Source organism: Zootoca vivipara, chromosome 2 (genome assembly GCF_963506605.1).
Source record: "Zootoca vivipara chromosome 2, rZooViv1.1, whole genome shotgun sequence".
NCBI classification, from domain to species: Eukaryota; Metazoa; Chordata; class Lepidosauria; order Squamata; family Lacertidae; genus Zootoca; species Zootoca vivipara.
Genome location: NC_083277.1, coordinates 33,699,027 through 33,713,388, shown reverse-complemented (window position 1 = coordinate 33,713,388; position 14,362 = coordinate 33,699,027). Strand labels below are relative to the sequence as shown.

Here is a 14,362-nt window from a genome sequence, read left to right as displayed (position 1 = left end):
TTTTGTTTCTTATCTTTTTCCTCTTCCTTCATCCAATAATCTTTCTAACTCTTAAAAGTGTTTCAACTCCACTTAGGTATCTATTTTCAGCTCTTCCCTTAGAGTGCACCTTATCTCCCCACCCCCACCCACCCCAATTTAGTTTCTCCATAGTTCTTTCCTCCCAGGATTATTGCAGAGCCGTACTGTATTTGTAATGTGTGTGTTAACCTCTGTCCCTTCCAGTGTTTGTCTCCCTCCTCTGAGATAAATTGTAAGCCCCTTTCAGGCAGGGATCTGTTTTTAAGTCTGTGCTTGTACAGTGGCGAGATGGCACTTAATAATTAGAAGTAATTAATAACAGTGCATGCATAATGACATATAATCAGAAGGTCTTTGGGGGGGTGTCAAATAGGGCCCTTAGTTTGTCTCTTTCAAATCAGCCAGGCTGATTTTCAGGCTTTCATTATGACTGAAGGCAAACAAGCAGCAAGATGCAAGCACAAGTAAATATTAGCTTTTCATGACCTTAGCCTGCATATAAACTTAGGTGGGAACTTGACTCAGTGCTTGTTGTAACAATAATATACTACCCATATGGCATGCTGGGGCCTCTATATAGGACCAGTCTAGTGATGGGAGTGCCTGCTGGATCTGTGGGAGCCCATTGCAAGCTCCGAAGCAATCCTGCTTCCGAGTCTTCACTGATTTCTAGTTTGGGTGGAATTTGATGGAAATTTTAGTAAATATTGTAAAAAAAAATCTGCATAAAAGAACAACAACAACAAAGAATCTCTCTCTTTTTTTAAAAAAAGAAAGAAAGGCCAATTCAGTTCAAGTATTGTTTATCTAAATGACTCTGTCAGGGTTCCTTGCAAATTATGTTTCAGAAACAGCTTGTTTACTCAGGTTCCTTTCAACTACAGGCAGATCATCCTGATATGAATGACTGATATATGAAGCCCATCTGTCACCACAATTTAAATAAAAACCAGCAGAAAAACAAATATATTCTGTATTCAGGCCACTGACATTGCAGATAACCTAACTGCATGTGTTGCAGCTGGACTACATGTCCCATCACTCTTGACTACTGGCCATGCTGACTGGGGCTGATGGGGGTTGTAGTTGAACAGTGTCTGAAGAGTAACACATTGGCTACCCCTTCGGGTAAACTATGGCATAATGGATAAGGAACAGGGTGACAGGAGATCCAGCAATACAGCTACATATACAAGCCTGCCCTTAATAGGCTTGCAACATGCCATCTTCATAGCCCATGCTTTGGCTTGTTTAAAGCAAGCTCTGGGAAGTTTTTAAGCCACGATTTATGGTCCTATTTCTAATGACAAGTCATTCTCCTGGCCACACAGGAAGAGGAGAGGGGAATTGTGAGAAGGAGAGGCTAGCAGCAGCTCCTCCCATTAAACCATGGTGCAGTGTTACATGCAAATGTTGCCAAAGACAAATTGAATAAAGTTTATTGTGAGGCCCATGCCTTTACACACACACACATATACAATAATATTAAACATTTATTACATACAGTATAAACAGGTTATAAAAGGAAAGAAGGGACCTTATCCTTAAAATGTTGCCAAAGACACTAGAGGACCTGCGGCTGTTATCTGGGGAAAATGGCAGTCTTTGGAAAGGGAGAGGTCTTTTTTATCAATAAGAATGGCAACAAAATAAAACAATAGCTTTGTTATTTTAAAAATAAATCTGTTGTGGTTATTACACTCCTAAATTTAGGTGAACTTTTAAGGGCTTAGCTCAGGGGTCAGCAACCTTTTTCAGCTGTGGGCCAGTCCACCGTCCCTCAGACCATGTGGTGGGCCAGACTGTGTTTTTTTGGGGGGGAGGGGAATAAACAAATTCCTATGCCCCACAAATAACCCAGAGATGTATTTTAAATAAAAGGACACATTCTACTCATGTAAAAACACTAGGCAGGCCCCACAAATAACCCAGAGATGCATTTTAAATAAAAGGACACATTCTACTCATGTAAAAACATGCTGATTCCCAGACCGTCCGTGGGCCAGATTGAGAAGGCTTAGGTTGCTTACCCCTGGTTTAGCTTAATCCTAGATTTTTCCAGAATGTGTTTTAAGATTCTGCATGGTATTTCTACACATGTATGATTGAGGGTTTTTTTTTTTAAACAAAAGGTAAGCCATTCTAGAACCAGCCCTTAACCGTTTTGAACTTCCTGACTGTAAGAGCTGTTCGGCAGTGGAATTTGCTACCAAGGAGTGTGGTGGAGTCTCCTTCTTTGGAGGTCTTTAAGCAGAGGCTTGACAGGCATATGTCAAGAATGCTTTGATGGTGTTTCCTGCTTGGCAGGGGGTTGGACTGGATGGCCCTTGTGGTCTCTTCCAACTCTATGATTCTATGATTCTATGATTTTTAGAGTCGAGGTATGTGTGAAGAGAGAATGAGCTACAGAAGCGTATTTGTGGCTAAATAAATAGATGCCAACAAGCAGAGGGGGTGGATCTGTTAGGATGGGATATTTTCTACTTACCAGTGAATTCCCTCTACTGTAATAAATACTGTTTGTACTTGAAAGGGGATTCCATTAAGGGGATAATGTTGTGTAGTGCAATAGGCAGCCTGAAGAAGGTGCAGCTCAAGTGGCTCAGTAATGCGTGGCTATGCACTAATCCTATTTTGCAATAGGCAGTTTCCACTTTAATTTTTGCTTTGCTGCCAAAACTCTCTTCTCTTGCATTCTCTTCATATAATTAATAGCTTTCGAGGGGGCACTTAATCCAAATAACCCCCTGCTCATTGTATCTGTGCTTTAGTAGCAGAGGTTATCCTTTTATAATCCTGAGCACATACCATATTTGTGAGAGATTGAGCCCTTTGTGGAATCAGAGACTGCAAAGCTTTTCATATCAGTTGCTCTTCTTCCAGCAGCAAAAGACTGACTTCCCCAAGATCGGGTCACATTCAGTGTTGCTGTTGATAGACATGCTTTCTGAGATTTTCAGTCACACTTTTTGTTGACGGCACAATGTTTCCACAGGGAAGCGCGTTTCAGGCAGTGGGCAGGTACTTTTTTACCATTTTGTACACAGTTTGAGAGGTGGGAGTTCTTTATGGCAATAGAACTCCCGGAAACTATATTAGTGGAGTTAAAAGATACAGACCCTGAGAACTACAAGTACCTCTAGAAGAACTTTTGCCTGGCTCATATATCTCAGCAGATCGCTATTGTGATTGAAACCAGTAGGATGAACCTGAAACCTTTGGTGGCATTAAGAGTTGTAGCCAAATGTTAGTCGGAGTAGACACATTGGAATTAAAGGACATGGCTACCTTAGGTCCATTAATTTCATTGGGTCTACTCTGAGTATGTTGGATACAATCCTAAACTCTTTTGTAGCAAACAATGAGACTATCTCCCAGCGTCGTATCCAGCGTAATAAATAAATAAATAAATATTCTGCAGTTCTTCTGAGTGGGTACAGGGGAGAAAAAGATTGGGATGTGGTAGCAGGCAGAGGATTACACAATTTGCTTTGGTTTCTGCTTAAGGTGCCAGACGAAAACAAAGGAGACCCAGGTTTGAATTCTCAGTCAGCCATCAAGATTTCTAAGTGACTTTGGGCCAGTCTCAAGGAAGGAAAGATGGGATCCAAATGTCCACTGAGAGAGGCATTATGCTTCTGAATACCAGTTCCTGGAAACCACAGAAGTGGGGAGTGTTGTGCTTAGGTCCTGCTTGTGGACTTTCTGTAGGCATCTGATTGGCCACTGTGGGAACAGGATGCTGGGCTAGATAAGCTTCTGGTCTGATCCAGCAGGTTCTTGTTATATAAAACACACATTGGTGTATTAATTCTTGTATATAGAGCATTTGACTGAAGGTAGGCTTGAAAGTGTGTGGGCAATAGCCTTTGAAGCAAGAATGGTGTCGTGATCCTGGCGTTCTGCAGGCGATTCAGCCCAAGGATTCAGAGTGGGAAGATGGAATTGTCTTCAAGGCCAGCCCCAGGTGTGCATACCAAACCAGGAGCACCTATTCAAGGTGAAAGCATTGTGCCAGTATCTCTCTGTCCCCTCCTCTGACTCTTAGGGCTCCAGCTCAGTCTTGGTGGAATCGCAGCATGAATCATGCTCATTCCCTGCAGTGCTGAAATCAAGGACTTCATGGCTGCAGTGATTCAGCAGCATCAACAAACAAAAACAGAAGCAAGACAAGCATTGATGTTCTTTCTGACTCAAGACTTTATTTTACTTTCTGTTAAGTTTTTTTTTAAAAAAAACAACTTGATACTCCAGCTACTTGCATGTAGCTAAAGGATGTGTATGGAGTTCCCAAATAATACTAGAAACAAAGGGATGCATCTTTTTTTCTGCCTTATTTTTTCTGTATTTTAAATGCCTATAGGTAAAAAATGAAAAGAGAGAAGTATGTAGTTATTACTGCATAGATCTCTCTTTTCATTTTTTTGCTTACAAGCTTTTCTTGAGATTCTTTTGGTCCTCAGACCCTGGATGCATTTAGAACACATAGTAGTACTAACAATGCTAATTACTAATAATTCCAATGACATTATGAAATAACATCATACTGATCATTTTCACCCATAAGTTTCCCAAAGTTTGTAATATTAGAAAGCTTTCTTTTACTTTTCGCTCCTTGCCATTCACAACACCTTAGCCTGCACTGTAGAGTATGGTTCTGTTACAGTCCTTGCCTTGCCAGCATCTTAAAACCCATTCCCATTTCACCATTTTGCAAATTGTTCCCAAGGGACCCTGCTATGTAGATCAGGCCAGAGGCCCATGTGTTCCAGTGTGGTGTAGTGGTTAAGAGCGGTAGACTCATAATCTGGGGAGCCGGGTTCGCGTCTCCGTTCCTCCACATGCAGCTGCTGGGTGACCTTGGGCTAGTCACACTTCTCTGAAGTCTCTCAGCCCCACTCACCTCACAGGGTGTCTGTTGTGTGGGAGGAGGGGAAAGGAGATTGTTAGCCGCTTTGAACTCCTTCGGGCAGTGATAAAGCGGGATATCAAATCCAAACAACAACCCTTCTTCTTCTTCTTCTTCCTTCTTCCTTCTTCCTTCTTCCTTCTTCCTTCTTCTTCTTCCATATGTTCTCACAGTGGCCCACCAGGTGCCTTTGTTGTTGTTGTTTAGTCGTTTAGTCATGTCCAAATCCTCGTGACCCCATGGACCAGAGCACGCCAGGCACTCCTGTCTTCCACTGCCTCCCGCAGTTTGGTCAAATGTTAGTAGCTTCGAGAACACTGTCCAACCATCTCATCCTCTGTCGTCCCCTTCTCCTTGTGCCCTCCATCTTTCCCAACATCAGGGTCTTTTACAGGGAGTCTTCTCTTCTCATGAGGTGGCCAAAGTATTGGCGCCTCAGCTTCACGATATGTCCTTCCAGTGAGCACTCAGGGCTGATTTCCTTCAGAATGGATAGGTTTGATCTTCTTGCAGTCCATGGGACTCTCAAGGGTCTCCTCCAGCACCATAATTCAAAAGCATCAATTCTTCGGCGATCAGCCTTTTTTATGGTCCAGCTCTCACTTCCATACATCACTACTGGGAAAACCATAGCTTTAACTATACGGACCTTTGTCGGCAAGGTGATGTCTCGAAGCAAGACAGCACTCTCTGCCCTTGTGCTCCCCAGCAACTGGTGTTTAGAGACATGCCACCTCTGATACTGGACGTAATGCACAACCATCATGGCTGAACAGCCTTACCTTCAATGCCCCCCCAACCACCCCCTTTTTTCAAATATATTTTTATTAATTGTTTTATAAAACACAAATTTTCAAAAACATAAAAATACACAAACATAGAAATACAAAAATACAAAAATACATCAACATCAAACAGAACAAAACAAAAACATATCCTCTTCAATCCATTTTTATATTCATTGTCTTTTGGCTTCCCCAATTCCCCACTATCTGATTTTCCTTTTTTATATACATCTGTAGCAGTTTCTATTTCATCTTTCTTACCCATCGCATAATCCCTTTAACTCTTCTTATTTTCATCTTTCTACCATCCACCAACATTTACTACTTTTAACCTCATATTTTCTCCCTATTGCCTTAACTTCTTTATTTCCCTGGATATTCAGAGTCCTAATTATCAAATACTTTCCCTATATATATTTTAAACCTCCTCCATTCTTTTTCAACTTTGTCACTTGTTTGGTCCCGGAGTCTTCCTGTCAATTCTGCCAGTTCCATATAGTCCAGCATTTTCATTTGCCATTCCTGTAACGAGGGCAATTCCTCTTTTTTCCAATATTTTGCTATTAAAATCCTAGCAGCTGTGGTGGCGTACATGAACAAAGTAACATCGTCTTTGGGAATTTCTTCCCCTACTATTCCAAGTAGAAAGGCTTCCGGTTTCTTCAGAAATGTATTTTTATAAATCTTTTTCATTTCATTATAAATCATTTCCCAGAAGCCTTCAGCTTCACTTTGATGGCGCCACCACATATGGCATGTCCACCACATATGGTAGAATGAGCCAACATCCTCTTTACATTTCCAACATTTGTTGTCACTTTTGTGGTACATTTTCGCTAACTTAACCGGCGTCAAATACCATCTGTACATCATTTTCATCAGATTCTCCTTCAACACAGTACATGCCGTAAACTTCATACCCTTCTTCCACAATTTTTCCCAATCCGACATCATCCCATTATGACCCAAATCCTTGGCCCATTCAATCATAACCGATTTTGTTTGTTCATCTTTCAAATGCCATTCTAACAGCAAATTATACATTCTGGACAAATTCTTGCTATCTGTCTCTAATAATTCTATTTCTAATTTCGACTTTTCTGATTGGAATCCTATTTTTTTTATCTAACTTGAATGCTTCATTTATCTGCACATACTGAAACCAATCACTCAACCTATCTTTCAATTGTTCATATGGCCTTAACTTAAATTGGTTTCCCTCCTCCATCAAAATGTCTTTGTATTTCAGCCTATTCTCATCCATATTTGTCCTTTTAGGTTTCTTTGCCTCAAGTGGCGAATTCCACCTAGGAGTTTTTCTTTCCAACAAATCTTTATATCTAATCCATACATTAAACAATGATTTCCTAATTATATGATTTTTAAAACCTTTATGCAACTTTACTTCCCAACCACCCCCTTTTAAAGCTGTGTAAGATACATCTTGCGGTAGAAAATTCTATAGTATCCTGAATCTTCCACCCTTCAGCTTCACTTTGATGGCACCTGGGTTCCAGAATTATGAGAGAGGGAGGAAACATCTACCTATTTTCTCTACACTATGCATAATCTTATTCACCCTCTATCCTGTCCTCCCCTTACTCCCCAGCTTTTAAAATCTAAAAACTCACAAATGTTTTAATCTTTCTTCATAGAGGAGTTCCTGCACCCATTGGTCATTTTTGTTGGCCCTGTTTGGTACTTTTTTCAGCACACCATTTCTCCCTCAGCTCTAAAGCACTCTTTTTACACAAAGCTGCAGGTTCCCAGCATTAGTAATTTCCTTTAGACATCACCCTTTGGCAGCTGCTGGGAAGCTGCTGTTCCCCAGGGCTGCAGAGCTTTCTGAGGGTCCCAGGAGCCAAAGCAGGAAAGGGCCAGTTGTTGTTTTGTCAGATTTCCACTGCTTAAGGATTTAGTCCTTTGTGTAGCTCTTCCCACTTCTATGTTGACTAGCAGAAGCCAAATAAACCAAAAAATATATGATCAGATATACAGTATTTGTTAAAAGGTTTATACCCAGAAGTTTCTACTGAATCGATCTTCAAGATAGCAATGATTTTCTTTTTTAAAACAACAACCCCAAACCAAAAAACAATATAATTTTACCAGTTCATTTAATTTGCCTTGTTTATACAGGTTGTAAAGTTTGGCTATTCTTGGAGCATCATTTGGGTTACCTTAGTACGGAATGTCAATTTTTTAAAAAATGGAATAGAGCACATAGCCTAGTCATAGCCTAAATGGCAGAATTAAGGTAGCTCAAGATTAATTCCAGAATTAGTTTGTTATTACAGTTTCTGCCCAGTATGTTTTCAAGGTGAATGAGTCCTTTAAAACCTTAATTCTTAATTAATTAAACTCAACACAGGGTTTTGTTATCTAATGCCTGACCTGTAATCTTTATTAAATCACAAAATGCTAAAGTACGTGCACCTGGCAAATCGCAAGGGAATGATTCTTACCCAGCTATACTCTTTGAGGAGTGGCGTGTTTTGTCAATTCAAAATTGGGTTGATTAGCAGCTATGCAATTGTTCCTGAACAATCTCTTTCCAGGCCTTTTATTTGGTGCCTTGGCAGGCAAGGTTGCGTTGGTAGTAGAATACTGGCTTTCCAGGTCCTCGACCATTGGTGATATCTCAGAAAGCAAGTACTTTCGAAAGCAAACAAAATTTCCCCAGAGCCATGCTGTTTAAGAGCATAGGATGAGACCTGCTGGATCAGGCCAAAGACCCATTGAGTCATGGTGGGCAACCAGACCTATGGGAAAGGGGGACCTCAGTGCAGCAATACTCTCCTCACTTGCAGTTGCCAGAAACTCGTATTCAGAGGTACACTGCCTATATCAGTTGAGGTATGGCATAGCCTTATCCTCTTTAAATTTGTCTAATCCTCTTTCAAAGCCATCTAACTTTGTAGCCATCGCTACACCTTGTGGGAGCAAATTCCATAGTTTAACTATGTGCCGCGTGAATAAGTCTGTTCTGAATCTTCCGACACTCCGCTTCATTGGATGACCCAACTTTTAGCGATACAAAAAAAAGGAGAATTCACTTTCTCTGCACCATGCATAATTTTATAAACCTCTGCCATGCCCCCTGTGTACTCACCTTTTTTCCAAACTAAAAAGCCCCAGATGTGATAACTTTTCCTCGCAGGATCATGGTTCATTTCAGTTTTCCACCGTGGGACATTTTCTAGCTATACAGTATCTGTTTAATCATGTGATAGTTAACGCGCGTCGTTTTTGCCCGTCTGAAAGAGGGAGCGGGGTGAGATTTATATGCTTCTCAGGTTCCCGAGTGATATGCTGATAGCGGCACACATCATGGGAATATGCACTAGCACCAAATAGGTGGATGTGTCACAGCGATGCATCTCTTAAATTGGCACAAATCTTAAAGCTATATGCTATAGGAGCACAGCAAGTTGGACAGAATCTTACTAATTGTTAATATGTTTTCAATCCATCATCACAATTTCTTTAGTGTCACTGAGCTCTTAGCAGCATGTTATAAACTTACCCAGGGAAACCAAAATAACATGCTTGCTGTAGACGTGACAGAAGAAAGCAGCAATTAGACACTGATGCAGCCACTGCTGCGCTTTGGCTGGAGCAATTACGCTGGACTGTCTTCTAGTCCTGAGCAATTATTTTCAAGCTTTTTCAACCCCCCCTCCCCCTCCCACCTGCCAAGCAGCTGTAGTTAGCTTACACAACGATTAGAACTCGATTTACCATCTCTTAATTCCTTTCTACCTCTACGTTGGGTGGTGTTGGCTCCTAGTTTTGCACAGATGTTCAGTCATTGGTATTTTTCCATCCACAGAAAGGACCCCCAACTGGGACTGACCGAGTGAAGAAAGGAGGATCCTATATGTGCCACAAGGTAATGCTAAAAGGCAGCTGTCAATCTGCTGCTATGCAATAGGCTCTTATTTGTACGCCTGAGAATTAGTGACATAAAATGACACACACAGAGAATTGCATCTCGTGATGCACATCTGAAAAGAAGCACTTCTGGGTGGACAATTCTGATGGGGTGGGGTGGGGGAGATAAAACAATGAACTGTTAATTTGAATTCCCCTTTATCTAAGCCGAGATAAAATATCAGTTGTCTCCTAATTTTAGCTTGACAGCAATTTAGCTGTCCCACTTTTGCATAGTTAAGACAGCAAGGAACTTTACAATCTTCTTTTTACTCCAGCGGCCAGCCCACACAACTGCTGGCACAAGTGCTTCTCTAAATCGAGCTTCTGCCGGGGCCTCTTCAAGTGCAACTGCGTAAGGATATAAGGAGAGCTATGCAGAAACGCAAACAAGGCCCATCTCACTCTCAGGGGTGAGGAACTGGATCTGGTGGGTGAGCCAGTTCCTTATCTCCCTGCCCCAGTTTGACAACTAGTTATGGCCACCTGATGTCAGAAGGATGTCAGGCAACTCAGTTTCACCTGTGCAGTAGTTTGAAGGCCTCCCTCCCCCCCAAATCCTCTGATTGTCAGAGTTTACATAGCATGCAAGTTCTGGGCTTTGCAGGTGCCTCCAGCTGACCAGCGGTGTCTGCAGCCCTTTTTGGCCCAGCCATGCCTGCACTTTCCTCATGCCTGATGTTACATCAGATGCAGAGCAGGTGGGTGTGGCTTGGCCAAAATGGGCTTCTAGGCCAAGTGGAAAAACCTGGGATAAGTTTTTAAATAGATTGTGAAAGAGACTCAAGAATATAAGAGAAGCCAATGATAAAGAAATAAATCCTACATTCTTAGCAACCAGTAATTGGTTTGAAACACTTTGAAACACGTTGCTGTAATAGGAAATGCATGCTCCTCCATCTCTATCATTTGGCTAATTCCAATGAACCACACAGCATAATTCTTTTTTAAAAAGAATTTTAAGTCAAAGCTATGACCCCAGTTTTATTTATTCTAATTAAAAAATAATCTTACTGTGTTTATCTTTTCATTTTCCTTGGGTGCTTTGAAAGGTCCTGTTTTAAAACACACTTTAAGATTCTCATCTGTAACCTATTCTCCATAAGAAGCTTACATTTCCTACATTCAGATCACATGTTCCAGGTTTTATTTTGGGGTGAAATCAATGTCACACATTAATTAGCAGATTTGATTAAATTAACAGCGGCATTGCAGTTTTCTTTACAGATGAGTAATATGGCCCATTTTAGAGTCTACTGAAGATAGTGTAGTCTTTTTTTCTTTTTTTTTAAGGATGTGAAAACTCATTTGTTATCTCAGGGTCAGAACGCACAGTATAATGAAGCAGTGCTTTACTAAACCTTACTTCTGGATTGTCTATCCATTTCTAGGGTTTAGACATAGGTAACTGAGACTGCAGGAGATTATTTGAAATAAGCCAAGAAACTTTTTCTGAATTCTGAAAGTACCAACCTGAATTATCCCCTCCCGAGCCCATAAACTCCCAACCTTCCTTTCCTCCTATTTCTTATACTAGAATACTCTTCAAAGCCGCTTTTGTTTCAGCACGACAACACCCAGCATTAAATGTTAGAGGTCAAATGGCATAAGTTTACTTAGTGATCTTATATGCAGATCTGTTCTTTGTCTTTTGCCTGTCAATAAACAGTGTTTGAGTGTGAAAATAAAACAACAACCTATAAACAGAGAAACTGACAAAGTGTTATGATAGAAAGCAGGCATACCAACACAACATTTTGCCTTGCTGTCCAAATAAGTCTCCAAGTTTAACAGTTCAAAGTGACCTGCCTTTATGAAGCAATCAAAGTGATCCACCTGTAAGGAGCACCACACAAACCTTGCACTTGTATTGCCTTGTGTTTTCCCACCTTATACCTTGCCTGTCCCAAGCTTAACATTATAATATGCAGTTTGTGCCAGGATTTTAAAATTATAGCTTGCAAAAAAAGAGCAAAACACAAAGGTCAGACACGATCTAGATGAAGGTTACACATTTTTAAGGGCCTATCAAACTCATTCATTGTGACTTTGTTCGGAGTAAGCATAGAATCGTAGAATTGTAGAGTTGGAAGGGATCCCAAGGGTGATCTACTTCAAGCCCTCTGCAATGCATGAAGGTTGCCCGTCCTGTTTGTTTCAATGTGAGGGTAAAGCACCTGCCCAATTGTAGCGGGCTGGTTTACAGTCTCCCTTCTGCCCACCAATTCATGGAGGCCCTGGGGTCTTACAGTCCTGCAGCTGCCCCCCAGTTTGTCACGGAGGGAAATAGGGGAGGTGGTCTCTTGGAGGCACTGCGGGAGACCATTCCGGGCACAATCGCAACATACCACAGTGACACAGAGATGGAAAGGGAAGTGCTCAAAATGAACTCATAAATGAGAAGAAGGAGCGACCGGGGGCTTGAAGTGGCAGGGTGATGCAAGGAAGTCAGTGCTGCCATTGCAGCAGCAGCAATAATCCAGGGCAGGGTGTGTTGGAGAAGCAGAAGCGTCCAAAGGAGAGCGCAGCAACAGTGATACTGTTGAGGGGAAGCTAGATTTTGCTGGTCAGGAAAGGAAATGACCATAATACACAGAGCTTGCCTATTGAGGTACGTGAAGGGCCTACAGGTTCTGGGTACAGAAATATCAAAGCTAGAAGAAGGAACGCAGCAGTAACCTTATGGCTCCAGGCCCATCTTCAGGAATTGTGGAATGCTGAAAGGGAAATAGATTAAGCAGTGGATGACCAGGGGCAGAGGGAGCAAAGAAAACTGGGACTGTGATGAGTTTGAGAGAATCTTCCGGAGGGAAAGAGGATTCTCGGCATCAACAGTAGCTGAGAGGAGATCTGAAATTATACTGACGTGTGTCTTGTAGCTGATGGTTGTATTATATATTCTGGCATGTCACTTTTAGCCCATCCTTGCTATATCAAACTAATTGAATCTCTACACTGACTGGCAATTTTTGAAATCCCAGGGCACAGCTGTATGGTCCACCCTTCCTCTTTCTTAAGTTTTCAGTCAATTAAATAAGATTCTCCTAGACATATGTCATTACCTCTCTGTTCTAGGTCATCTTAATTCAAAGGCAGTTGTTGACCCGTGAGCCGAGTTTTAATGCAGAAGGCAAATGAGTAGTCAGTGTTGATGACTGATCTCGTTTAATGGGAAAAGTCATCTTGATGTCATGCATCCCAACAACTGCTGACTGTATCCATTTAATCACTCACATAAGGAAATGTTTGGCTTTTCTAAATATAGTGCTGCTCAGATAGTCAAACACAAAAAACTGAAAGCAGAACCCTCTGCCTTATTCAGTAAGTTTCTGTCTTATGCCACAAATTAATACGGTGGCCACAGGCAAACCAAATCCAGTTATGGATTTGCCTTACAAAGTGCATCAGGTCATTATCATTAATCACTGTCATTAAGTACAGTAAACATTTTGGGCTACAGCTCAGACAGAAAGGTTGAATCTGTTTATTAAGCTATAAATCCCATTGGTTACTGGCTATAGACTATGAGTGATCCAGCTGTGTTCACATGTGATTATGTGCTGCAGGATTAGGCACTGAATGGGCCTTCTAATCAAGATCTCACATGGTATATTGTGATAATGTGTGTACTATTTTGAGATAAGTCTCTGTTGGCAAAAAACAAACAAACCAGTGGTCTATTTTTTATTTTATTTTATTTTAATATTTTATTTTATTTGTATCCTACCCTTCCTCCCAAGAACCCCAGGACAGCAGGTCTAGTCTTTGCATCAAATGCAGATTGGTGTATGTGTGTGTGTGTGTGTATGTATGTATGGCAAACACATACAAGAAATGCAGGTTTATGTCTTTCTGTGAATGGTAATGGATAACTGGATTTTAAAATTTGCTATACTATCACATAGCTTCTAAATAGGATCAATAGAAAGAGTTTGGCTATATAATAGGTGGTTGAGTTTTGCCCCATGGACTAAGGTTTTTCTGCCTTGTGCAACCTGAAGCCAATGCTCACAGCTATCTATTGAAGTCCAAATTACGGTAGTTTATTTCAGTGGATCTGTACATGCTGTGCCAGCCTTGCAAATTCTTAAAGCACATACCTACAGTAGGGTTGGCACTTACAGATGTGTTGGAAGTATTCTCAGATAAATACACCCCAGCCTATTGAAACTGCCAACTTTGTTGACTTTAATGTGTTTTACTAAATATGTAAATAAAATATTGGGATTTATTTCGAGTTAATGGGTTGTATCCAATGGGTGCTTTGCACTAGTGAAAAGCATTTTGCCAGTCGCTCCTACCACCTTCAGTATCATTTCCCGAACTGTTCTAGAGGGTCCCCCAACTCTCAGCAGCATCTTTTGGAGGGCTGCAGTGGATTGGGGGTGAGCAGGTAACAAATATTGATACTGTGTCCTCTGTAAGCATAAGAGGTTTTTCCCCCTAGTTCAAATCCATTTGGATGCAATTTGGAAAGTTTTCAGATAATAGGGATAACAGGCAATTGCAAACTTAGGGAACCAAAAATTGTGTCCTATTGGCTGTATTAGAGGGAATACTGTATATATATATTCATAAAATATACAGATAGAGGTGCCCACCCCATGATCCCAGAATCACTACTAGGTATGTGGTTGTGGACATCAGGTATGGACACCAACAGCATTTCTCTGTTACCACTTCCCCATCTCTAAATATATCACTGTATCACACA

General features: G+C 41.1%; 1 protein-coding gene across 3 annotated transcripts in view; it reads left to right on the top strand.

The window, feature by feature from the left end:
- The window catches only part of SUMF1 (sulfatase modifying factor 1), a 61,593-nt gene that overhangs the window by 43,894 nt on the left and 3,337 nt on the right, over positions 1–14,362 (top strand). For all 3 annotated transcript variants that reach the window (XM_035106599.2, XM_035106598.2, XM_060271355.1), the window contains exon 8: positions 9,548–9,607. In XM_035106599.2, the coding sequence (XP_034962490.2) occupies positions 9,548–9,607 (60 nt within the window). The remainder of the gene's footprint in view (positions 1–9,547; positions 9,608–14,362) is intronic.